Source organism: Salmo salar, chromosome 27 (assembly GCF_965601325.2).
Source record: "Salmo salar chromosome 27, fSalSal1, whole genome shotgun sequence".
Classification (NCBI taxonomy): domain Eukaryota; kingdom Metazoa; phylum Chordata; class Actinopteri; order Salmoniformes; family Salmonidae; genus Salmo; species Salmo salar.
Window position 1 is genome coordinate 11,276,088 of NC_138317.1, and position 25,957 is coordinate 11,302,044.

The 25,957-nt window shown below is 42.1% G+C and overlaps 2 protein-coding genes across 4 annotated transcripts; both read right to left on the reverse strand.

Annotated features, from left to right (window-relative positions):
* Positions 1 to 96: 96 nt before the first annotated feature.
* LOC145864336 (ladderlectin) lies at positions 97 to 4,125 on the reverse strand. Of its 2 annotated transcripts, XM_082970008.1 has the most exons (7): positions 3,947 to 4,125; positions 3,744 to 3,822; positions 3,204 to 3,248; positions 2,888 to 3,015; positions 771 to 905; positions 450 to 561; positions 97 to 309 (listed from the first exon to the last, which is right to left on the reverse strand). In XM_082970008.1, exons 2-7 carry the CDS (start codon positions 3,802 to 3,804, stop codon positions 224 to 226), a joined length of 567 nt encoding a protein of 188 aa, XP_082826134.1. In that variant the 5' UTR covers positions 3,805 to 3,822; positions 3,947 to 4,125; the 3' UTR covers positions 97 to 223. The 2 variants fall into 2 exon arrangements, with proteins under 2 accessions (XP_082826134.1, XP_082826135.1); XM_082970009.1 differs by lacking the exon at positions 3,204 to 3,248 and having other exon boundaries at positions 3,947 to 4,119.
* Positions 4,126 to 6,210: 2,085 nt separating this feature from the next.
* On the reverse strand, positions 6,211 to 25,023 carry LOC106588417 (glycogen synthase kinase-3 beta). Of its 2 annotated transcripts, none has more exons than XM_014177370.3 (10): positions 24,657 to 25,023; positions 18,497 to 18,684; positions 13,055 to 13,138; positions 12,738 to 12,848; positions 12,380 to 12,510; positions 11,099 to 11,303; positions 10,692 to 10,787; positions 10,388 to 10,574; positions 9,961 to 10,032; positions 6,211 to 9,345 (listed from the first exon to the last, which is right to left on the reverse strand). In XM_014177370.3, the coding sequence occupies exons 1-10, from the start codon at positions 24,829 to 24,831 to the stop codon at positions 9,278 to 9,280; spliced, it is 1,317 nt and encodes a 438-aa protein (XP_014032845.1). In that variant the 5' UTR covers positions 24,832 to 25,023; the 3' UTR covers positions 6,211 to 9,277. The 2 variants fall into 2 exon arrangements, with proteins under 2 accessions (XP_014032845.1, XP_014032844.1); XM_014177369.3 differs by having other exon boundaries at positions 6,211 to 9,348; positions 24,657 to 25,021.
* Positions 25,024 to 25,957: the final 934 nt, after the last annotated feature.

Genomic DNA, 25,957 nt, shown 5'->3' on the forward strand with positions numbered 1-25,957 from the left:
TGAACAAACTCTGAGATCCTAGACTGTACTTTTAAGAATCCTATTACAATTATAGCAGTATCATTCATGTTTAATAATGACTCATAAGAGAAAACACAATGTCTACACCCGTTTTATTGACAATAAACAACGAAACCAGTACAAATCATCTTTACTGAATATTTGACTTTACCATAAAGAGTGTTCATTTGGATGTTGGCACTATGGAGTAGCATTTTTGGTTTCAGTTTTTCTGGATTTCACAGATTCTTTTGGAGCACACCGAGGGAAAGCTGTTTCCACATTTTATATCGTTCCAGCGGTATTCGTCTTAAAAGGAAACATGGAACAGAAATGACCTCTCAAATAATCTCAGGTGTTCACACAACAATAGAATAGTGTGTTTGTGGTGTGTGTGTGTCATCTTTATTTGATGAATGGATCAGTGAATGAAACAGGGCCTACTGTACCTCCCCAGTTGATCACTATACATGGCTCTCTGCCACCGCTATTATTGGGCTCTCCTTTCGCCCAGTTCTGGTAATCAAATTCGGAGCCGTCACTCCAAAACCATAGCCTGTCCTGTGGTGAAGAAGTGAGGTCTCAGTATCAAAGATATCCCATGTTATTATTATTATTATAATAGTATGCCAATAGATACTGCAGTGACCTTTTTTGTTGTTGTTGACTACATCTATAAGATCTTCCAAACCTAGGTCTGATTTTATCAGTGACCCTTGAGAAATTGATGAGTATACCAAAGATATTACTGATCTGTGAGTATACTCCACCTGAACAGCATCAAATCCTCCAATCCAGGTAGTTGAGAAAGCGCCAGTCTTGCACCCCGCAATTGCCTGTAGAAATTGATCATCCGCAGAGCTATGCACAGACGCCAGGTTTGCTCCAAGGGACACACAGTGGCGCTACAGTGAGAGGTAGACAGGGACAAAGACATTCCATAATGTAAGTATTAATCAGTAGTCCAGTCTGTGATAACTTATCTTCTGGACTCTCACAATCAAATCTTGTCCATTGCAATTAATGCTCTTTTAAAAATGCTCTTCCAGATATTACATTATCTCTGTCTTAACCAATGTCCTGCGGGTTCCAATATACAGTAGGCCTTAATTAATATAAATATACTGCTAAAAAAAATAAAGGGAACACTTAAACAACACAATGTAACTCCAAGTCAATCACACTTCTGTGAAATCAAACTGTCCACTTAGGAAGCAACACTGATTGACAATAAATTTCACATGCTGTTGTGCAAATGGAATAGACAACAGGTGGAAATTATAGGCAATTAGCAAGACACCCCCAATAAAGGAGTTGTTCTGCAGGTGGTGACCACTTCTCAGTTCCTATGCTTCCTGGCTGATGTTTTGGTCACTTTTGAATGCTGGCGGTGCTTCCACTCTAGTGGTAGCATGAGACGGAGTCTACAACCCACACAAGTGGCTCATGTAGTGCAGCTCATCCAGGATGGCACATCAATGCGAGCTGTGGCAAGAAGGTTTGCTGTGTCTGTCAGCGTAGTGTCCAGAGCATGGAGGCGCTACCAGGAGACAGGCCAGTACATCAGGAGACGTGGAGGAGGCCGTAGGAGGGCAACAACCCAGCAGCAGGACCGCTACCTCCGCCTTTGTGCAAGGAGGAGCACTGCCAGAGCCCTGCAAAATGACCTCCAGCAGGCCACAAATGTGCATGTGTCTGCTCAAACGGTCAGAAACAGACTCCATGAGGGTGGTATGAGGGCCCGACGTCCACAGGTGGGGGTTGTGCTTACAGCCCAACACCGTGCAGGACGTTTGGCGTTTGCCAGAGAACACCAAGATTGGCAAATTCGCCACTGGTGCCCTGTGCTCTTCACAGATGAAAGCAGGTTCACACTGAGCACATGTGACAGACGTGACAGTCTGGAGACGCCGTGGAGAACGTTCTGCTGCCTGCAACATCCTCCAGTATGACCGGTTTGGCGGTGGGTCAGTCATGGTGTGGGGTGGCATTTCTTTGGGGGGCCGCACAGCCCTCCATGTGCTCACCAGAGGTAGCCTGACATCCATTAGGTACCGAGATGAGATCCTCAGACCCCTTGTGAGACTATATGCTGGTGCGGTTGGCCCTGGGTTCCTCCTAATGCAAGACAATGCTAGACCTCATGTGGCTGGAGTGTGTCAGCAGTTCCTGCAAGAGGAAGGCATTGATGCTATGGACTGGCCCGCCCGTTCCCCAGACCTGAATCCAATTGAGCACATCTGGGACATCATGTCTCGTTCCATCCACCAACGCCAGGTTGCACCACAGACTGTCCAGGAGTTGGCGGATGCTTTAGTCCAGGTCTGGGAGGAGATCCCTCAGGAGACCATCCGCCACCTCATCAGGAGCATGCCCAGGCGTTGTAGGGAGGTCATACAGGCACGTGCAGGCCATACACACTACTGAGCCTCATTTTGACTTGTTTTAAGGACATTACATCAAAGTTGGATCAGCCTGTAGTGTGGTTTTCCACTTTAATTTTGAGTGTGACTCCAAATCTAGACCTCCATGGGTTGATAAATTGGATTTCCATTGATTATTTTTGTGTGATTTTGTTGTCAGCACATTCAACTATGTAAAGAAAAAAGTATTTAATAAGATTATTTCATTCATTCAGATCTAGGATGTGTTATTTTAGTGTTCCCTTTATTTTTTTGAGCAGTGTATATCAATAAATATGCCACACTTAAAGAAAATTCCAATGAAACAATAACTTCAAGGGGGGGTTCAATATTTTACATGACACATGCGGCGCCTATTTAAAAAATTAGGCCAAATCACCTTTAAGGGTAACTTCAAACCAAATAATCGAGTTGATTTCAATTTAACTTTCCCTTTAATTCACAGTAGAGAGTAACCATAATACCTCTGCTAGGGGCCATGACCTTGCAGTCTCGACGAACATGAAGCAGCGCGATCCAAATTGGAACCAGCCTGTGGGGCATTGGTTCCTGGTCTCTGCTGGCACTACTCCCTCCTCTGCCCCCTTAGCTCCTGGAAGGACAGACAGGCAGGAATTCAAATGGACAAGTCATAGTAATGTTGTTCACAAACAAACGTTCCTGCACACAACTGTTATTCTGATTAGTAGAATCATCAACCTGTGAGAGGTGTCTACCTAGTAGTACTGCAGATAAATTTTCTGACAAATTTCATGGACAGAGATTAAAAACTACAATTACCCAAATGCAAAGCCTGCTCAAAGACCATTGTTTTCTCAAGGGACTCTATAGAGGATGCAGTTAAAGACAAGAAAACACATGAAATCAAAGCTGCCTTTGCAAAGTTCATGGGACTGTTCTATACCCTTTTCTGACCCGAACTGTAATGTGCTGGCTCAGATATTTTATTTTCACATTGCCTTTCCCAGCACAGTTCCAGCAACTATGGTGGATATGTAACCAGGCCAGCCCAGTGCAGTCCGACTCGACTCAGTAGTGTGAAAAAGCTACTATCGTACTGGCCAAATTCAAAACAAGTGCAGCTAACTAGGCACACACTTTTCTGAGTGTTTGTCTCCAGTTTGCTCAGTGTTTTTCTCTAGCAACGGCTCTGAAACAAGAACTGGAAAACAAAAAAGAGTGAAGCTGGGGCCTCAGCACCTGGACAACAAAAACTTCAACTAGCTGGAGTTACAGGGATCGACAGGAAAGGAGTGTTTTGTAAAGAATGTTGTAAAGTGTGAACTAAAGTATATATTCTTGGTTTGCTGTGTGTCTTACCTGTTGCTCCACTCAGAGCAACGGCAGCACAGAGCAGCAGAGATATGGTCAACATTGCCATGGTGGTGGTGATGTTCTCCTAAAAACAAGGTACTGTAACAATCAGAGGGCAATAATGCTAGAAACATCCAGGATTCTCTGAAAAACAGCTTAACAGCAAAGTAAACAGTTTATTCCGTAATGTACATGGATTGAGGACTTACCTGTTAATGTGAATCACTGGTAAGTTCTGCAGGTTCTGTTCATCTGGAGAAAGAGGAGCACTTTTATACTGTCAGCTACAATAAAATTGCAATTTCAAAACAACTGTTAGCTGGTAATGGTGTTCCATAGAACTGATTTGATGTGTGTTCAAATTCCAGATATGAATGGCTTTTCATGGCAGTGTTCTTTGGAATGTTTACCTATCGTGTGAGCTATTAAAGATTATCAATTAAAAAAAAATGATTAACTAGTAATGGTGTTTCATGGAACTACAGTAGTGTTCAGGTTGAACAAAGTTCAAATACCATGTTCATGGCAATGTTATTTGCATCCAGGGTTGGGGCCAATTAAAATAGAAATTCCTATTAAATTATTGACATCACTTTTGAAGTGGAGAATTGACGTGGTATTCAATTCGAATTACAACAAAAATACCTTAAAGGGGCAATCAACAGTCGAAACAATAACAAAGCATCCTAACACTAACCTTAACCCCTAACACCTAGCCTTGCTAACATTAGCCACAACAAATAGTAATTCATATCAAACAACATAGATTTTTTTTAAAGCACCTGGAAGCACCTGGATGATCATCAAGATACTTGGAAGAATACTCTATGGACCGATGAGTCAAAAGTATAACTTTTTTGGATGGCATGGGTCCCATTATGCCTGGCGAAAATCAAACAGTGCATTCCACAGTAACAACGGTCAAGCATGGTGGTGGTAGTGTGATGGTTGGCTTCCTCAGGACCTAGACGACTTAAAATAAGGAAGCATTAATTCTGCTCTGTATTAGAGAATCCTATAAGAGAATGTCAGGCCAACAGTCTGTGAGCTGAAGCTAAAGCACAGCTGGGTCATGCAGCAAGACAATGATCCAAAACACACAATCAAGTCTACACGAAAATGGCTAAAAAGCAACACATTTGAAGTTTTGGAATGGCCTAGTCCTAATCCCAATTGAGATGTTGTGGCAGGACTTGAAATGAGCAGTTAATGCTTGAAAACCCACAAATGTCGCTGAGTTTAAGCAGTTCTGCATGGAAGAGTGGGCCAAAATTCCTCCACAGCGACGTGAGAGACTGATCAACAACTACACAAAGCGTTTGGTTGGAGTCATTGCAGCTAAAGGTGGCACAACCAGTTATTGAGTGTAAGGGGGCAATTACTTTTTCACACAGGGGCATTGGGTGTTGGATAACTTTGTTTATTAAATAAATTAAATAAGTATGTCATTGTGTTATTTGTTCACTCAGGTTCCCTTTATCCAATATTAACTTTTGATTTGATAACATTCAGTATCAAAAATATGCAAAAGTAGAGAACATTTGAAAGGGGGATAATACCTTTTCACAGCGCTCTATACATTTTATTTTGGAAAAAAACATTTGGGATGGTAAATGTTTTCAGTGTAAACTTAAACAACTAAAACCAGATAAAATATGTAGAAAAGATAAATGGACCGATATATTTTTAAATAAGATCTGAGAACTAACAATCATTAAAATAAAAGCTAAACAGTCAGGGGAAAAAAACGAAATTGCATTTATAAAAGTTATTTTGTCATGGCATGGGGCCCCAATGGATTTCGTTATGTTTGAGACACTCCGATAGCATTGCAGTAAACTAGCTTTCCACCCGCCCCTGGCATTAAATGTAGAATTGCAGGGCATTTGCTTTGAAACTGCACATTTTCCTCTCAGCCTGATGGAAAACTGTAAAAAAAAAAAATGGAAATTTGCATTAAAACTGCAAATTCTCTCAGCCCCGTGGCAAGATGTGAATTGCAGAAAATGTGCGTTAAAACTGCAAAACTATCGCTGCGTCCAACAGGAGGACCTCAAAAGAATTTGGTCGGCAACCGTACCATTAGCCACGGCCACCACCTAAGCCCCATTTGGATCCAGAAAAAGCCCCGACACCATATAATACTAATTTGAGTGTCCCAGATTTACATCCACCCCTTCGTCGAGGTTGCAGCAAGAGTTGGCCTAAGTGGCTGCATTTCACGATTCCATATAAACACTGTTCTATTGTTGGGACCTCTGCACCTGTCTAGTTGTTGACCAAAAACAATTAACTGATAATGAAATGGTACATATGCAGAAATAAACTTCCATTGGAGCGGCTGTCTATTAGGAATCAATACTTCTGGATTTGTAGGATATGTTTGTTCTTTTATCAAAAATGACGAAAAGGGTGAAATGTGAAAGTGATGTTTCGAACATGTTACTCAGTCTGACACAATAACAACATGGGCTCACGGGAGTTTCATCACTTTATTAAATGAGCTCATTTCATACAGACAAAACAGACAGTTGGGTTCTCTCCCTCCTTCCCTCTCCTCCCTCTGTCCCAAAAGCACACCAGGTCTCCTGACCAGGAAGATACAATAGAAACTGGATTGGAATGAAAAATTACTGATAACAATTTTACTCACAGAACACTAAAAAGTGACCTCACTTGGTTTGCTATACACAGAACAGGGTACTTCTAGTATAATTGGCTAGTAGCCTGATCCTGCTGAGATTTAGTTATGAAACCAGCAAACAGGCATGTACATCAACACACAGAACGGGGGGGGGGGGGGGTTGATAACTGGTTCGTACGGCAGTCGCTGCATTTTGTCTGTGGCTGACATTTTGAAAGCAGCAAAAGTCGGAATTGTCCGTGATGGGCATTGTCAAGGGAGGGAGGCTGGCTGCACCATCCGAACCTGTGTCGCCATCAAGGCCCTTACGTTTACCCTTCACATTCAGCGGGTATTTTTTTAAACATTTATTATGGCTTCTCTGCATCACAACATGACACTTTCACACAATTTAAATCTCTTACATTGGGCGCCCATTGTAATGAATGGGTACAGGGGCAGTGCATTGGCCAAATGGTTGTCTGGTGAACTCAAACAGCCCAGAATCACATTTCCCCTGTCAAAAGGTCAGTACGTAGGTGATTTAAAAAGTACAAATTAAATAAATAAAAAAGACCAGGGAAATGTATTAGTTGGAATCGTACCGCAGATAGTCTGATCAAATCTGGATATATCCAACCAAACATTTTCAGTCCAACTTTCCAAACATACCAATGTCATGGGTTCCAAGTACAGTACATGTATTCTGGAACATTCTACATAATGCCCACAAAACAGTCGGTGCCTCAACCCCTCCCTACACGAGAACACCAAGTGAGGTAATAAATAAAGCGGCGAGACACAGTACAATCACACGTTATGGGGGACGAACAACCAGAGAGAGACGGAGAGAGAGACATCAACAAACAGGGAGGGAAAATGTGGGAGAAAAAAAAACATTTTAGGGGGGGTATTTACATCTTGAAATCAGGGCATTGAAACTAATTGTATTTACAGACTTTTGAATGGAACTGAAACTGGTCCGTGACGACTTCAACAGGTAACGGAAAATAAAAAAACACTGTAATAAAAATAAATGAGGGGAAATTAAAAGTTGGTGATATTTACAGGGCGAAAAAAATAATAATAAAGGAATCCAAACCAATATGCTCCATTTCACGCAAATCAATTGGGATTCCGGGCTAGGAAGAAGATGGCTTCAGAGAGATAAAAGGAGGAAAAATGTGTTCTTTAAATCAACGTCAGCACATATGAGGGTTGTTTCTACAAGTGGGTGGTAGAGGTGGTACAATATCATAACACGCTTGTACTAGAAAGCTTTCAAGTGGTCAGTACTGAGAACTGATCTAAACCTACAACACTGGCTTTTTAAAACGGTGCAGATTGGATCGGAGTACGATTATTCACACGAACAACACATTATCATCACACACAACGAAAAACTCAGCCATTCCCTCACCCGCTTCAATTTCTCATTTACTCCCACAAGCACAAGACTGTAGGGCTACTATGAACTCCCTGTCGGCCACACTACACCAGTAACAGAGTACGCGTCTTCACACACACACACACACAACCTCGAATTAACAGAACGGAACTGGAATCATGGTCTGTTTCAAATGTCCAAACTGGAGTCAGCTACTCCATACAGGATACATTTATGTCCACATGGCTGAACCCATAGTTGATCATCCCTTTGTCCTCTACAATCTAGATGGGTGCGACACTGACAAAGATTCTTACAAGTGTGCTGACAGCACAGCGTGTATATACTTAAATAAAATAAAAAAGGTCCCTCTTACAAATCAGGAGTTCTGGAGAGTTCATGCTATGAGTGCCAAATTAGCCAGAACCAGATTTTGAAATCCAACTTGTAACCTCACCATACAAGATTTTTATGGTATGCCATATATTGAAGTCAATAGGAAGGTGACATTTCACTACCACAGCAGTCTTAACCATCATTCCTGTATTTGATTTGTCTTCCCATGGACAGTAAAGGGAGGCTCAGTTTGGGACTGTCTTGAGAGATGCTGCTACACAGATGTGCATCATGGGATGTCTCAGTCTCCACACGAACACCACCAGCCTCACCATCTGTCAAAACCTTTCCTTCAGATCCTTAACACACACACACTGGAAATTTGCTAGCAAGTATGGCTACCAATTATAAACTTCAACCCCCCCTTCCATGTAAAAATTCACAGTGCCATCGAAGCAAATAAAAAAATAAAAAATAAATGTACAATTAAAAAGAAAAAAAGCAGCTGTCATTTCATATTTTGAAATATAATTTTATAAAAAGTATTAAAACAAACACAGCCTCTTCCTCCATCTGGTAACCAGAACCATTTTATCCCATTTGTCTACAAATGACTAACTGGGAAACACCTCAATTAGCTTGTAGACAAACTCCTGTAGACTTTGTGTGTGGTTGTGGGAAGAACTCTTCATGAAGTCTTCAGTCAAATAAATACACGTTAGAATAAAAAAGTCACACCCAAAAAAAACTTGATTTAAAAAAAAATTCAACCGTTATTATAGAGAGGACCTGCCCCACCTACTGAACCTTCGAATGCCACCCTCAACAGCAGGAACATGAGTGTTATAAACAGCCAGAGAGAAAGAGAGAGCTGGGCCAAAGGAGATGCAGCCAGGGAGTGGAATAATACTTAAGGTGTCGTCAGTACATGAGAAAGTGTGTGTGTGTGTGTGTGTGTGTGTGTGTGTCGAATTCTGCCTGTAGTGCTGATCTAGTTTCAATTGAATGTAACAAAACTACCTTGTCAGCTAATGATACCCTCTAATGCTATAAATGGTTTGTTCAATGTATGTACAGTACAAAAAGGTATGTTTGTAACCAATGGGGAGAAATAACAAGCAGCGAAGTAGAAAGAAGCAATATAGTGTGTGTGTGGGGGGGCTGGCAGACAAACAGAGGGTTTGCAGGGATGTTTCAGGTGCTGTTGTTGAGTGATCCGGGTACTGAGCTGTGCTGAGAGGAGCCGTCTAACCCAGAGCCATCTACTGAGGGATAGAGGAATGAGAGGAATAGAGGGAGAAGTGTGGAGAATAGTGGTAGAGAAGAGGACAGATAATGTTAGATATTTTGAATGGACATAACACATTGATTTTGCTAGTCAAGAATAAACTGTAGACATATGCAACTACGCAGCTAAATTGTAGTAAGACCTCCACTAAAACGGATCAGAAAACATTTTCCAGATTTCCAGTTAAGTGAAGACTACAAACATTTACAATGCACAAAGGTGTGGTTACTAAAACATAAAGAGACAGACGTGTGGTTCTCAGGCTAGTGCCCCTTTGGTTGGCTGCTGTCTTCTACAGAAAGCATTACAATGACCAGAAACATGGACAAAGAATATTTGAATCGATAAGGGAAGAGACTTTATTTTTGCCATTTGTAAGACCAGTCATCTTACTATCCATTTCCCTCATTTCATGTGGATTTAGCCTAAAACTCCACCGAACCTAGAATGTCTGCAAGCCAATTACTACTCCATGACAATAGCTGCAGATATGGGAATGAATGATTGACAGCTACTCTATTCACTGTGTGGTACTGAAGTGACATGGGTAGCCAATGACTATGTTTGGAATAGGGGATTGGGGTCATACCAGATGAATTGGTCTGTGCGCGGGCATGAGGAGGAATTAGGGTGGAGTTCAGTTGGGGCTGGATTGACAGCTCTGGAAGGATAGGAGAGAAAAAGAAAGATAGGAAAAAGCATTAGATTTATAAGAAAGAACTGGTAAAAGACTGTGGCAAGGTCATAGTGTTTGAAATTGGGTAAAAGTCTTACAATTTTAAACATCCCAACACATAAGCCATACAACAGACATTGAAAACAAACAAATATATTCTAAACTTCGTTTGTAGATATCCTAAAAGGACGTGCAGAATATATGCATGGGTCACAAAACAAAGTTGCGGTCAGGTCTATTTCAATTCTTGAATGGGAGTTTCAATTGATTCCCTGAATTGAAATTGAATCAACCACTTTTGGATAACAAAAAGGTCAGGGGGTCAACAAGGTGTACAGACCGGTGGTGCTGAAGTTGAAGAGCAGGGGCAGCTGTCGGCCACTAGGCAGCCGGGCGTTGGGCTGGCGCAGCTCGTCGAAGAAGGCGTGAGCGCAGGCCTCCAGGGGCGAGAAGCGGGTGACTGGGGTGTACTCCAGCAGGCGCGAGCACAGGGCGACGGCCTCCGGAGGGGAGCGAGGCTTAAACACCTGCGAGAGGAGGTAAAAGTACACACACACACAACATGAAAAACAGTTTCAGAAAAAAACAAAGACATTACTTGAAAGACAAAAACATAACTATATATATTTTTTATAACCATTTACCTTTGTCCAGGGATGTGCTTTGATTTGGGGGAATTTGAACTCTGTGTAGTTGGGGTTCATTTCTCGGATCTGTTCCCGTGTCGGAGTTCCCAAAACCTGAGTAGCAGACATAAAAGTACACAGTTATTAGCGCACAATGGTTATCATTTGGAATCTCTCCACGTCACTGATTATTAGAAACTGGGTGGTTCGAGCCCTGAATGCTGATTGGCTGACAGCCGTGGGGCTGTTCTTATTGCTTAATTATATCACGGATTATTACTTCCCTAGCTTTCCCCCCCATCAGTCACACAAAACATTCTCATAAGTCAAATGTCCTAACGTTGGTACGCAATCAGAATGGCAGGTATTTTTATCCCTGTAGTGTAAACCACATACAGGAAAACACATTCCTCCTATTTACTCACCTTGATGATCTCCACTAGCTGGTCCACTCCGCTGTCCCCGGGGAATATGGGCTGTCCCAGTAGCAGTTCGGCCAGCACGCAGCCCGCCGACCAGATGTCGATGTTGGCCGTGTAGTCGGTGGCGCCGAAGATGAGCTCTGGGGCGCGGTAGTACCGCGAGCAGATGTACGACACATTGGGCTCCCCACGAATCAGCTGCTTCGCGCTGAAGTTAGGGTAAACCGCAGAGGTTGAAGGTTAGACTAACACAGTCTTCTAAGCTAAACCTAGGTTAGGCTAATACAGTCTTCTAAGCTAAGTCCAGGTTAGGCTAATACCAAAGACTAACCCAAGATAGAACAGAGCCTGTCGTTTCCAATGGGAGAAAATTAATCATAGTGGGAAGAACAAGCAAGGAGGTGGGCAGAGCCAAGCACGAGCTAGTGAGATCCCATTGGTGCTTTCTAGCATTTATTAGCATAAGGGAACACCTACTCTGTGAAGTGTATGTGTGCAATAACTCAATTCGTCCTAAACCCCACCATTTTTTTATGAAGCTTTGGCAAAGGGTAAAGTCTACAAAACGCTATCCACTCTGTGACAGATTCTAGTTCTCTCAAATAAATCTAGCTTAAGCTAATGCAGTCTTCTAAGGCGAGTCTAGGTTATTCTAATACAGTCGTCTTGCAATACTTCCATCTCTACCCACTGCAACAGTTGTCACTGGTAAGATAAGCAGTAGATGTTCAGCAGTAGAGGCTAATACTGAGCCCTGCAGGTCTAACCATGCGGTATAGGATTATACCTGACCACATGAGGTCACCTGACCCGTTGACATTGGTGGAAACTGTTATATAGTGCTTGATAAACCCGATGAATGAGGGGTGGGGCTCACACGTCTCAGTGTCAATCATTTTTTCATGCTGAAGTAAATATCTTAGTGAGATTTATACTTATTGATTTATAATTAAGAAGTTCACAGGATACTTTCTATAGAAAGCAGCCCTGTGTCTGCACGGTATCAGCAATGGCTGTATTATGGGCAAAATATACAATGAAAAGGGTGTGAGTAGGAGATTGTAACTAAGGATACAACTGGATCAGTGTTACAACCCCATTCAAGGGAGGGCATAGATCCATTTTACATTGTGTCTGGTTGAGCCCATTTATTCAACACATTCAGTCAGGACACATATGACCCCGGTTTACTTCAATATTTCGGTACCAGTCAGTCACATCGGTTCAATAGTATATAAAACACTGTCTACGTGGAGGGAAATGGGAAATACCTGACCAGCTTACCTCCCAAAGTCACAGAGCTTTAGGATGGCAGTTTCAGGGTCCACCAGCAGGTTCTGGGGTTTGATGTCTCGATGGCAGACACCCTGGGAATGGATATAGGCCAGGCTGCGAAAAAGCTGGTACATGTACACCTGAGGAGACACAAAATGGCCGACGTAGACCAATTAGAACCATAAACAAATCAATAAGGAGGGTTATTTTGTGTCAATGCCAAGCCTGTTTGGGAGAGTAAATTAAAAAATTAAAAAATGATAGTTCATAGTTGAATGTGTTATACTAGACAATCGAAGTCTAATGAAAAGACGTTGAGGCGAGCAAAAGTTGGAGAATGAAAGAAAAAAGAAGGGAGGGAGTTTACCTTGACATAAATGATAGGAATGATGCTTTTGGCCTTGTTGAAATGCCGGGCCACCCTGTACACGGTCTCTGGGACAAAGTCCAGCACCAGGTTGAGATACACCTCATCCTTCTGTATAGGGGGAAGAGAACTGACAATCACTATATGCCAAATGACTGCACCAGTCATAACTCGATATGTACTCAAATGATGCATTTTGAAAATCCCAACTTTGTAGTGGGAAGAACGACTCATATGAAGAGGAAACAGACCGTTCGGGTCCTCGGCATTTTCATTTCCGCATTAAGGTGTGCCAAAAACAATGGACGACAGCCTACCTTTTCACCACTAGAGTAGAAGAAGAAGCGTAGCCTCACGATATTGCAGTGGTCCAACTTTCGCATGATCTGTAGCTCTCGGTTCTGCATAGGAAACGTGTTAAACAAAAGAACAGTTCTGGAATTGAACAGTGGAAAATGTCAAGGGTTTCTAATTGCCCTGTAAGTGAATTGATCTTTACAATGCGTGGGATATGTGTTTGTTCAGTAAGGTAAAGACATAGTGTTCATTTCGGTCACAGAAAAACATAGGCTACAATACAAATCTCCTCCCACAAAGTCATATGGAAATGTTTCTTCTAAAATTACAAAGGTGTGTCCTGTATTGAAAAAGAAAAGTAGCCTACTCATAACATTATAGGAATTTACGAGACCAATCCAAAAATGGATATTCATCATCTCATGACGTAAAGGATAAGACAATTTAGTGTTGCCATGATACAGACCCACGATACTACATTTTCTATAGCAAAACCCCCTAAAGCAGACTCAGAGTTATGGTCTGTTAAAAAACAACTTTATATACAGTACCAGTCAAACGTTTGGACACCTCATTCAAGGGTTTTTCTTTATTTTTGTACTATTTTCTACATTGTCGAATAATAGCGAAGACATCAAAACTATGAAATAACACATATGTAGTAACCAAAAATTGTTTTTAAATTAAGTGTTAAATCAAAATATATTTGAGATTCTTCAAAAGGTAGCCACCCTTTGCCTTGACGACAGCTTTGCACACTTTTGGCATTCTCTCAACCAGCTTCACGCGGAACGCTTTTCCAACAGTCTTGAAGGAGTTCCCACACACGCTGAGCACTTGTTGACTGCTTTTCCTTCATTCTGCGGTCCAACTCATCCCAAACCATCTCAATTGGGTTGAGGTCGGGTGATTGTGGAGGCCAGGTCATCTGATGCAGCACTCCATCACTCTCCTTCTTGGTCAAATAGCCCTTCCACAGCCTGGAGATGTGTTTTGGGTCATTGTTCTGTTGAAAAACAGATGATAGTGGGACTAAGGGGAAACCAGATGGGATGGCGTATCGCTGCAGAATGCTGTGGTAGTCATGCTGGTTAAGTGTGCCTTGAATACTAAATAAATCACTGACAGTGTCACCAGAGCAAAGCACCCCCACAACATCACACCTCCTCCTCCATGCTTCATGGTGGGAACCACACATGCGGAGATCATCCGTTCACCTACTCTGCGTCTCAAAGACACAGCGGTTGGAACCAAAAATCACAAATTTGGAGTTATCAGACCAAAGGACAGATTTCCACCTGTCTAATGTCCATTGCTTGTGTTTCTTGGCCCAAGCAAGTCTCTTCTTATTGGTGTCCATTAGTAGTGGTTTCTTTGCAGCAATTTAACCATGAAGGCCTGATTCACGAAGTCTCCTCTGAACAGTTGATGTTGAGATGTGTCTGTTACTTGAACTCTGTGAAGCATTTATTTGGGTTGCAATTTCTGAGGCTGGTAAATTTAATTAACTTATCCTCTGCAGCAGAGGTAACTCTGGGTCTTCCTTTCCTGTGGCGGTCCTCATGAGAGCCAGTTTCATCATAGCGCTTGATCGTTTTTGCGACTGCACTTGAAGAAACTTTTTAAAACATCATGACATTTTCCACATTGACTGACCTTCATGTCTTAAAGTAATTATAGACTGTCGTTTCTCTTTGCTTATTTGAGCTGTTCTTGTCATAATAGGGCTATCTTCTGTGTACCACCCCTACTTTGTCACAGCACAACTGATTGGCTCAAACGCATTAACCTGTTAGGGCTAGGGGGCAGTATTGACACGGCCGGATAAAAAACGTACCCGATTTAATCTGGTTACTACTCCTGCCCAGTAACTAGAATATGCATATACTTATTGGCTTTGGATAGAAAACACCCTAAAGTTTCTAAAACTGTTTGAATGGTGTCTGTGAGTATAACAGAACTCAAATGGCAGGCCAAAACCTGAGAAGATTCCATGCAGGAAGTGGCCTGTCTGACAAGTTGTGTTTCATCTTGGCTCTTTTTATTGAAGACTGAGGATCTTTGCTCTAACGTGACACTTCCTACGGCTCCCATAGGCTCTCAGAGCCCGGGAAAAAGCTGAACGATATCGAGGCAGCCTCTGGCTGAAATACATTATCGCTTTTGGCAAGTGGCCGATCAGAGTACTATGGGCTTAGGCGCATGCCCGAGTCGACCCCATGCTTTATTTTCTTTCGTCTGTTTACCTAAACGCAGATTCCCTGTCGGAATATTATCGCTTTTTTATGAGAAAAATGGCATAAAAATGATTTTAAACAGCGGTTGACATGCTTCGAAGTACGGTAATGGAATATTTAGACATTTTTTGTCACGATTTGCGCCATGCTCGTCACCCTTATTTACCCTTTCGGATAGTGTCTTGAACGCACGAACAAAACGCCGCTGTTTGGATATAACTATGGATTATTTTGAACCAAACCAACATTTGTTATTGAAGTAGAAGTCCTGGGAGTGCATTCTGACGAAGAACAGCAAAGGTAATAACATTTTTCTTATAGTAAATCTGACTTTGGTGAGTGCTAAACTTGCTGGGTGTCTTTTGATATATACACACACTGACCAAAAATATAAACACAACATGTAAAAAGTGTTGTTTCAGAAGCTGAAATAAAAGATCCTAGAAATGTTCCATACACACAAAAAAACATTTCTCCAAAATGTGGTGCACAAATTTGTTTATCCCTGTTAATGAGCATTTCTCCTTCACCAAGACATACAGGTGTGCCATATCAAGAAACGGATTAAACAGCATGATCATGAAGTTGTCACGACATAATGCCACAGATGTCGCAAGTTGAGGGAGCACGCAATTGGCATGCTGACTGCATTTATGTCCACTAGAGCTGCTGCCAGAGAATTTAAATGTTAATTTCTCTATCATAAGCTGCCTCCAACATCATTCTAGAGAATTTCGCAGATCACGTGTATGACATTGTGTGGGCGAGCGGTTTGCTGATGTCATCGTTGTAATCAGAGTGCCCCATGATGGCAGTGGAGTTATGGTATGGGCAACACAATTGCGTTTTACTGATGGCAATTTCAATGCACCAAGATACCGTGACGAGATCCTGAGGCCCATTGTCGTGCCCATGTTTCAGCATGGGCACGACAATGGGGCAAGGATCTGTACACAATTCGTGGATGGTGTAAATGTGCCGGTTACCAATCTATTGCATCTTGCCTATGCCGCTCAGTCATCCATATATTTATATGTACTGTTAGGTTCTAATTTTCAGACTAACAAAACTCTACGGACACTATAGAAGCTTAACCAAGTTTATTCTTCCCAGATGGCCAATAGAGCTGCATTCAAACAAAAACATGGTTTCACCTGTGGTAGTATGCAAACCCAACTTTGATAAAGAGGAGACTCCACCCACTTCACATTGCATCATCATTGCTAGGCAGGGAGCTGAGTGATCTGGGCCTTAAAATGGCTGTGTGTATTAGGGAGTTGTTGTGGAATTGTTAGATATTACTGCACTGTCGGAACTAGAAGCACAAGCACTTCGCTACACTCACATTTACATCTGCTAACCATGTGTATGTGACCAATAACATTTGATTTGAGTTCTTCCATGGCCTGCATACTCAGACATGTCAGCCATTGAGCATGTTCGGGATGCTCTGGATCGACAGCGTGTTTCAGTTCCCGCCAATATCCAGAAACTTCGCACAACCGTTGAAGAAGAGTGGGACAACATTCCACAGGCCACAATCCACAACCTGATCAACTCTATGCGAAGGAGATGTGTCGTGCTGCACGAGGCAAATGGCGGTCACACCAGATACTGACTGTTGTTTTGATCCACGCTCCCTACCGTTTTTGTTATCTGTGACCAATAGATGCATATCTGTATTCCCAGTCATGTGACATTCATAGATCTTTATATTTTTGTTCAGTACATTCGGAAAGTATTCAGAACCTTTCACTTTCCACATTGTTACATTACAGCCTTATTCTAAAATGGATTAAATTGTTATTTTCCCCTACACACAATACCCCATAATGACAAAGCAAAAACAGGTTTTTACTCAGTACTTTGTTGAAGCACCTTTGGGTATGACGCTACAAGCTTGACACACTGGTATTTGGGGAGTTCCTCCCATTCTTCTCTGCAGATCCTCTCAAGCTCTGTCAGGTTGGATGGGGAGCGTCGCTGCAGCTATTTTCCGGTCTCCAGAGATGTTCGATGGGGTTCAAGTCCGGGCTCTGGCTGGGCCACTCAAGGACATTCAGAGCCTTTTTCCGAAGACACGCCTGCGTTGTCTTGGCTGTATGTTTAGGGTTGTTGTCCTGTTGGAAGGTCTGAGGTCCTGAATGCTCTGGAGTATTTCGTCAAGGATCTCTCCGTACTTTGCTCAGGTCATCTTTCCCTCGATCGTGACTCGTCTCCTAGTCCCTGCCGCTCAAAAAGATCCCCACAATATGATGCTGCCACGACCATGCTTCACCGTTGGGATGGTGCCAGGTTTCCTCCAGACGTGACGCTTGGCATTCAGGTCAAAGAGTTCAATCTTGGTTTCATCAGACCAGAGAATCTTGTTTCTCATTGTCTGAGAGTCCTTTAGGTGCCTTTTTGGCAAACTCCAAGCGGGCTATCATGTGCCTTTTACTGAGGAATAGCTTCCCTGGCCACTCTACCATAAAAGGCCCGAGTGGTGGAGTGTTGTAGACATGGTTGTCCTTCTGGAAGGTTCTCCCATCTCCACAGAGGAACTTTGGAGCTCTGTCAGAGCAATCATTGGGTTCTTGGTCACCTCTCTGACCAAGGCCCTTCTACTCCAATTGCTCAGTTTGGCCAGGCTGCCAGCTCTAGGAAGACTCTTGGTGGTTCCAAACTTCTTCCAGAATGATGGAGATGATGAGGCCACTGTGTTCTTGGGGCCCTTCAATGCTCAATAAAATCCTGCCTCAGGAACTCTACAGATAAATTGTTCGACCTCATGGCTTTTTGCTCTGACATGCATTGTCAACTGTGGGACCTTATATAGACAGGTGTGTGCCTTTCCAAATCATGTCCAATCAATTGAATTTATGACTGGTGTATTCCAATCAAGTTGTAGAAACATCTCAAGCATGATCAATGGAAACAGGACGCACCTGAGCTCAATTTTGAGTCTCATAGCAAATGATCTGAATACTTATGTAAATAAGGTATTTCTGTTTTTATTCTTAAAACAAGTTTTCATTTGTCATTATGGGGTATTGTGTGTAAATGGAAGAGAAAAATAAATAATTACTTTTTTTTAAAATAAGGCTGTAACATAAAATGTGGAAATTCAGGTGTCTGAATACTTTCCAAATGCACTGTAAATGATGTGCTACAGATTTGAAAATAAACAAATGTGACTCTGGGTGACAACAAGGCTGTATTTCTCCAAGAGACTGGCCGCCATACCTTGAACCTCTTATCCTGCAGCACCTTCTTTATGGCTACCATCTCCTGGCTGTCGATGAGGCGCGCCTGGTACACCACACCGAAGGAGCCATTCCCGATCACCTTAATGTCCGTGTAGGACACCTCCTGTGGGCGGTCGGGACCCTGCCCAGATGTGGCCACCACCGTAGTCACCTTCCCACTGTCCCCTGGGAAACAAGGACAAGTCGTGTCAAAAAAATAGTCCTCTTTTCAGATTTGAAAGAGAGGAGATTAAGAGGGTTTTGTTCAGTAGGTACGAAACTGATGAAAACATTCCAAAACAGGGATGTAGGCTTATTATCTGAACTCTAAGAAAAGCTGTTTTGCTACGGCGTGACATAATGAACATGACCAAGGACATTGTTGCTAATATATGGTTAATTTCTACAGTTATTAGGAACCATGGTCTTTTGAAGGAATGTAGGCTTAATGTGGGTCACAGTGACCTATTCTAACATTGTGACGTAAACAAGTGCTCAAGTGTATTGACATTTTTGACCTGGGGTGGTGTAGTGGTTAACATCGCCGCCTTCAACGCTCGTGACGGTATGGGTCGGAATGCTCTACCCACGGCTACTTTCTCACATACCCTCACTGACTTCCTTACTTCTAAACGCCCTGTCTCTTCAATAAAAAGTCTGAAAATGTCCTATGCTTAAAAAAATAAATAGCTGAGGCTTATGGCATTGACAGCATTTAGGTCAAATGATAACAGGCCTTTACATAGCCAAAACAAGCAGCAGGCAGAGTAAGCAATTTCTCAGCATAGAAAAATAGGCCTACAGGATCATGTTAAGGAGAAAACATTTTAAAAGTGGGTGAAATACAATCTAGACTTGTTTCAATAAATTGTTATTTGCCATTGCAAAATGAGTTACTGAATGTCCTACTGAACTCAACCAAGGGCCCGTGTTATTAACTACCTCATGTTTGTGTAACCACTAGAGTAGCCGCCTGCTTTGTTGGAGGATGAACAGGGCTATTTTGTGCTCCTTTGAACATCATTTGACCTAAGGAACACAAGACTTGCGATCCTCCAATAGGCCCATCATCGATCTCATCTAATACACTTGAACTCAAAACAACAGTTACCTCCAGGCCACCTCAAACATTTTTTACATTTTTGTCATTTAGCAGACGCTCTTATCCAGAGCGACTTACAGTAGTGAATGCATACATGCATACATTTTTTTTTTTGTACTGGCCCCCCGTGGGAATCGAACCCACAACCCTGGCGTTGCACACACCATGCTGGCATTGCAAACACCATGCTCTACCAACTGAGCCACAGGGAAGCAAAGAGCTGTGTTTGGTGGCCTGGGTCAGAGAGTTCTGAGGCAGGCCTACTTCATGTGAGATTCATTCCCTGTATGAGGACAGGGCCAGTTCGCTGGTTGAACTGGAGACCTTAGCACTTTGCACGGAGAATGACCCTGCTCTAACTCTGCTCATATCACACAGCCTCCCACAAACAAATGATTGTGCGCACACACACACACACACACACACACCACCATGGTGATTAGAGGTCGACCGATTAATCGGAATGGCCGATTAATTAGGGCCGATTTCAAGTTTTCATAACAATCGGTAATCGATATTTTTGGCCACCGATTTGCAGATTTAATTATTTATTTATTTTCCCCCCCCCACCTTTATTTAACTTGACAAAACATTAAGAACACATTCTTATTTTCAATGACAGCCTAGGAACGGGGGTTAACTGCCTTGTTCAGTGGGGATTCGTTTTTGCAACCTCTGGTTACTAGTTCAACGCTCTAACCACCTGCCTTACATTGCACTCCACGAGGAGCCTGCATGGCAGGCTGACTACCTGTTACGCGAGGGCAGCAAGAAGCCAAGGTAAGTTGCAAGCTAGCATTAAACTTATCTTATAAAAAACTATCAAATCTTAACATAATCACTAGTTAACTACACATGGTTGATGATATTACTAGTTTATCTAACGTGTCCTGCGTTGCATATAATCGATGCAGTGCCTATTCATTTCTCATCGAATCACAGCCTACTTCGACAAACGGGTGATGATTTAACAAGCGCATTTACGAAAAAAGCATTGTCGTTGCAACAATGTACCGAACCATAAACATCAATGCCTTTCTTTAAAATCAATACACAAGTATATATTTTTAAACTTGCATATTTAGTTAATATTGCCTGCTAACATGAAATTCACTGCTGTGTCACTGCTCTTGCGTTCATTGCCTGGCTCGTTGCGAACTAATTTGCCAGAATTTTACGTAATTATGACATACCATTGAAGGTTGTGCAATGTAACAGGAATATTTAGACTTAGGGATGCCACCCGTTCGATAAAATACGGACCGGTTCCGTATTTCACTGAAAGAAAAAAAAAAGTTTTGTTTTCGAGATGATAGTTTCCGGAGTTTCCAGATTTGACCATATTAATGACCTAAGGCTCGTATTTCTGTGTGTTTATTATATTATAATTAAGTCTAGGATTTGATAGAGAAGTCTGACTGTGCGGTGGTAGGCACCAGCAGGCTCGTAAGCATTCATTCAAAGAGCACTTTACTGCATTTTGCCAGCAGCTCTTCGCAATGCATTGCGTTGTTTATGACTTCAAGCCTGTCAACTCCCAAGATTAGGCTGGTGTAACCGATGTGAAATGGCTAGCTAGTTAGCGGGTGCGCACTAATAGCGTTTCAAATGTCACTCGCCCTGAGACTTGGAGTAGTTGTTCCCCTTGCTCTACATGGGTAACGCTGCTTCGAGGGTGGCTGTTGTCGATGTGTTTCTGGTTCGAGCCCAGGCAGGAGCGAGGAGAGGGGCGGAAGCTATACTGTTACACTGGCAATAGTAAAGTGCCTATAAGAACATCCAATAGTCAAAGGTATATGAAATACAAATCGTATAGAGAGAAATAGTCCTATAATTCCTATAATAACTACAACCTAAAACTTCTTACCTGGAAATATTGAAGACTCATGTTAAAAGGAACCACCAGCTTTCATATGTTCCCATGTTCTGAGCAAGGCACTTAAACGTTAGCTTTCTTACATGGCACATATTTCACTTTTACTTTCTTCTCCAGCACTTTGTTTTTGCATTATTTAAACCAAATTGAACATGTTCCATTATTTATTTGAGGCTAAATTGATTTTATTGATGTATTATATTAAGCTAAAAGAAGTGTTCATTCAGTATTGTTGTAATTGTCATTATTACAAATAAATAAAAAAAATTGGCCGATTAATTGGTATCGGCCTTTTTTGGTCCTCCAATAATCGGTATCGGCGCTGAAAAATCATAATCGGTCGACCTCTAATGGTGATGACATAATACAGTGTGCTCGTGCAGAAAGACATGTGAGGGTGTGGAATTGATACACCTGGACGTGCAGAAAGAGGGAGTTGTTGTTTTTAAAGAAATGGTTGAATTTATGGACCTGAGAACTTGTGCCATAAATACCAGAGATCTGAGGCAAAATTTGACTTAGGTTAATTTAGTCAAAAGCAATCAACGGCTAGACAAGTAGCCTATATTCTTGCTAGTGTCAAATCCAAACCACAGAAATCTTAATGACTTGTCCCGCATGAAGCATTAAAAAACCTTGACAAAAAAGGAGACCTGTCATCATTTGGAACACCACTTCACCATTTCAAAAGCATCAGCATGTCCTGTTGTCCACATCTTTGCTTAGTGTTTCGCCAAGATTGACTTATACCATGAGGTTTGAGCTCCAACTTTCATCATCACATATAATACGATGTGGCTGCAGATCAGACTTGTCCCAGAACTTGTTTCCTCCGGACTAAAGATCCCAAAGCTTCTGCGCATGTGTTTATTCTCTACTTTACGCACAGTCTCTGCTCTATCCGTAGAGAACAGGCTACTTTGGCGAATGGTGGTCATTTAATAAAAGATGGATAAAAGCTGAATCCATGTCTGCAAGATCACATAATGATAGTATTCTACCTAACATAACCGAATATAATTGCATAGTATTACATTACTGTAAGACAGGCAAAATTCGCTCACTGTACATCACTCAAAACAACACTGTAAGCTACTGCGAAAATAACACTAACTCAAGGAGATCTGCATACGGACGTTTCACCAGTAAAACTTGAAGAATTATCATTCACCATTGACAGTGAGAAATGTGAAGGGGACCACAAATCTGTGCAGTAAAGACACACGTGCAGAACGTGATCTGCACATACGCTGAAGCTTCGAGACCTTTAGTCAGGGGGAAGAAGGTCTGGGAAAAGTCAGATCCACAACCAACAACATGTACTCTGCACGACAAACGTTGATCATCATGGTGGATAAAGCCATCCAATTCCAGTGTGCACTACAAGGCGCAAAGTGGAAACATGCTCTAGGTAAAAAAACGTGCAAAGGATGCATGGAAGTTGTTGATGTACTATGTAAGCAAGTATTTCAGCTTGTCATCTTTCTTCTGTATATCTACTAGCCTACTTCTTGGAGAATTACTAGCTCATAATATATTATACAGCTGGCTAGTAGTTACATGTTTCACCACTTTTTATCAAGTTCTGTATCACCTGTTAACAGTCACTGTATAACTAGAGTTATCTTTCTAGGCTGGTTACTTATCTGGGCTACTGGATAGATAAGTATCCACTATCGACCTAATTTGAACAATAGGTAAGGGTGTGCTTAACATGAATCTGTGTTGGGAAGCACAAAGCTAGTTATCTGGCTAGCTTAGTTGTCAACCTTTATGAACAAACAATTAGGCTACCTTGCCTATCAAGTCTGTGATAGCTAACGTTAGCCTGTCGTTTGTAGTGTCACGTAGCTAGCTCGTTGGGTAAAGATGATTGTTGTTTGAACTAGCTAGCTAGTTATCACTGACTCGTTTGCTTGATATAACTTAAATGATGTACCTATTGTTAGCTAGCTACTGTAACTAGGTTAGCTAAATAGATTGAATCCCCTTGTAAACTAGTTAACACCTAGCCATCTAAAACCCATCTTAGACGCTAGTTATCCATCGGCTATGGCTGCTGCTTACAAGTTAGCTGGCATGCCTTAGCACACGTAGCTAAGGTTGTTTATGTTGCTTATGCTTTCTTTATATTTAGCTAGCTGTTACAGTATGGTACCGCGAGGTCATTAATTATCTAGCATGCTAATATACACTGAACAAAAATATAAACGCAACATGTAAAGTGTTGGTTCCATCTTTCATGAGCTGAAATAAAAGATCCCAGAACTGTTTCATACACATTCTCAAATGTTGTACACAAAATGTGTTTACATCCCTGTTAGTGAGCATTTCTCCTTTCACCTGACCGGTGTGGCATATCATGAACCTGATTAAGCAGCATGATCATTACACAGGTGCAGCTTGTGCTGGGGACAATAAAATGCCAATGTACAGTTGTCTCAAGTTGAGAGAGCGTGCAATTGGCATGCTGACTGCTGGCATGTCCACCAGAGATGTTGCCTGATAATTGATCTACTATAAGCAGCCTACAACTTCGTTTTAGAGAATTCGGCATTAGGTCCAACTAGCCTCACATCCGCAGACCACGTGTATGGCGTCGTGTGGGCAAGCAGTTTGCTGATGTCAATGTTGTGAACAGAGTGTCCCATGGTGGTGGGTGGGTTATGGTATGTGCAGGCATAAGCTACGGACAACGAACACAATTACATGTTATCGATGGCGATTTCAATGCACAGAAATACCATGACGAGAGCCTGAGGCCCATTTTTTTTGGTATCTGTGACCAACAGATGCATATCTATATTCCCAGTCATGTGAAATCGAGAGATTAGGGCCTATTGAATTTGTCAATTGACTGATTTCCTCAATCATATGAACTGCAGCTCAGTAAAATCTTTGAAATTGTTATTTTTGTTTAGCATAACTAATCTAGACCTAGCAAGCTAGCTAGCGCGAATTACTTGGTTTTTGGCGTGGGTTAGCAAGTTACAGTAACTAGTTTGCTAACTGACAACTCAACCGTTCAGACAACGACAGTTAATCAAAGCAGTTAACTAGTTAACTCGTTTTTTCAAAATTGACCACATTCGCTACAACATTGGACACTGGACTGTAACTACAGTGTGTCTTAAAATCATCCAAGGCAATATTTTTCACAAAACATCATAATAAACTTACTGGCCAGCTTTAAATTAGAGCATCCAGACGAACTGCTCCCCGAGGCCTGCTGGACCCCGGTCTTTCCTGTGCTACTCCCCACCGCAGCGGCTGATCCGGTGGATGCTGCAGCGGCTCCGGGATTACCTTGTGGCTCAGCAAACGAGCTAGTTCTGGGCCGCCCGCTGCCGCTCATATCTCTGTGCAAGGGTAGCGGGCGGGGGGCTAGGGATTCACACCAAGTGAGTTTAAATGTTGCCTCTTTTGACTGCAAATGCTATAATCGTTGTAAAACAGACAGACTTGAAACCGTTCCGACGAGTTCTCCGTTGCACTGCCTGTCTGAGCTCGTAGACAGCAGAAACTGACAAATTGCATTTTCTCCTGGGAAATGAAGTTCGATTTGACTGTTCCCTTGTCTTTGAAAATACCTATAGAACTACACTGCTAAAATAAGTGTTGAGTTTCACCAGAGGTGGCGCTTCCGTCTGGGATTTCTACCGTGACTGTCAAAATAATGTATACACGAAAGGGAGTACAGACATGAAAACTACAAATCCCATTATGTTTTAGATAAGAGGAGAGTAAGAATTTCACATAAAAATAAGGGTCATTGGTTTCCGGCATCCTTGGGACGTCGCTACCCTAAACCCTAGCCTAACCTTAACCCTTACCTAACTGTAACCATTTTTACATTTCATTGGGGTTAAAGTTAAGGTTTCAATGGGGGGGGGGGGGGGGGGTAAAGAATCCCAAATAGCAGACTTAAAAAATAATCCTTAATATTTATTTCAATACCTTTCACATGCCTCTGGTGGCCTCACAGCAGAGCCCTCCCACTTCTCACACCATTGTAGCAAATTCGGGGGTTTCCTGACCTGGCCTTGAACCCAGGTGTCTGGTTCACAACAATGATGTCAGAAGTGGAAAGTGACTCAAATGTAGTGCCTGATGTCAACTAAAGGACAATGCAAATAGTGTCACCCAGGTATTGGTTCTTTAAATCAACACACTGCCCAAGATCTCTGAATGGTCTGGTACACCAATTTAAGTTTGGATTAACAAGCATGAGATTATGAGTTCATATCTCCACCTACCTTGGCAGGAAAGATCTTGACATTGTAATTGCGGGTAATTCCAGGTAATCCCACTTTAACATGACTGATGGACTGGTGTGACATGTCTACTTGTGTATGGAAAATCAATCAACAAAGGGAATCTCAAAATCCTGGTGATTTCACTTTGTGGAAGCAGCCATAATCGACTGTGTGGGGGGAGTCACAGGTTCAAGTTCACTGAATTCAGATTCTCTTCTAGTCATC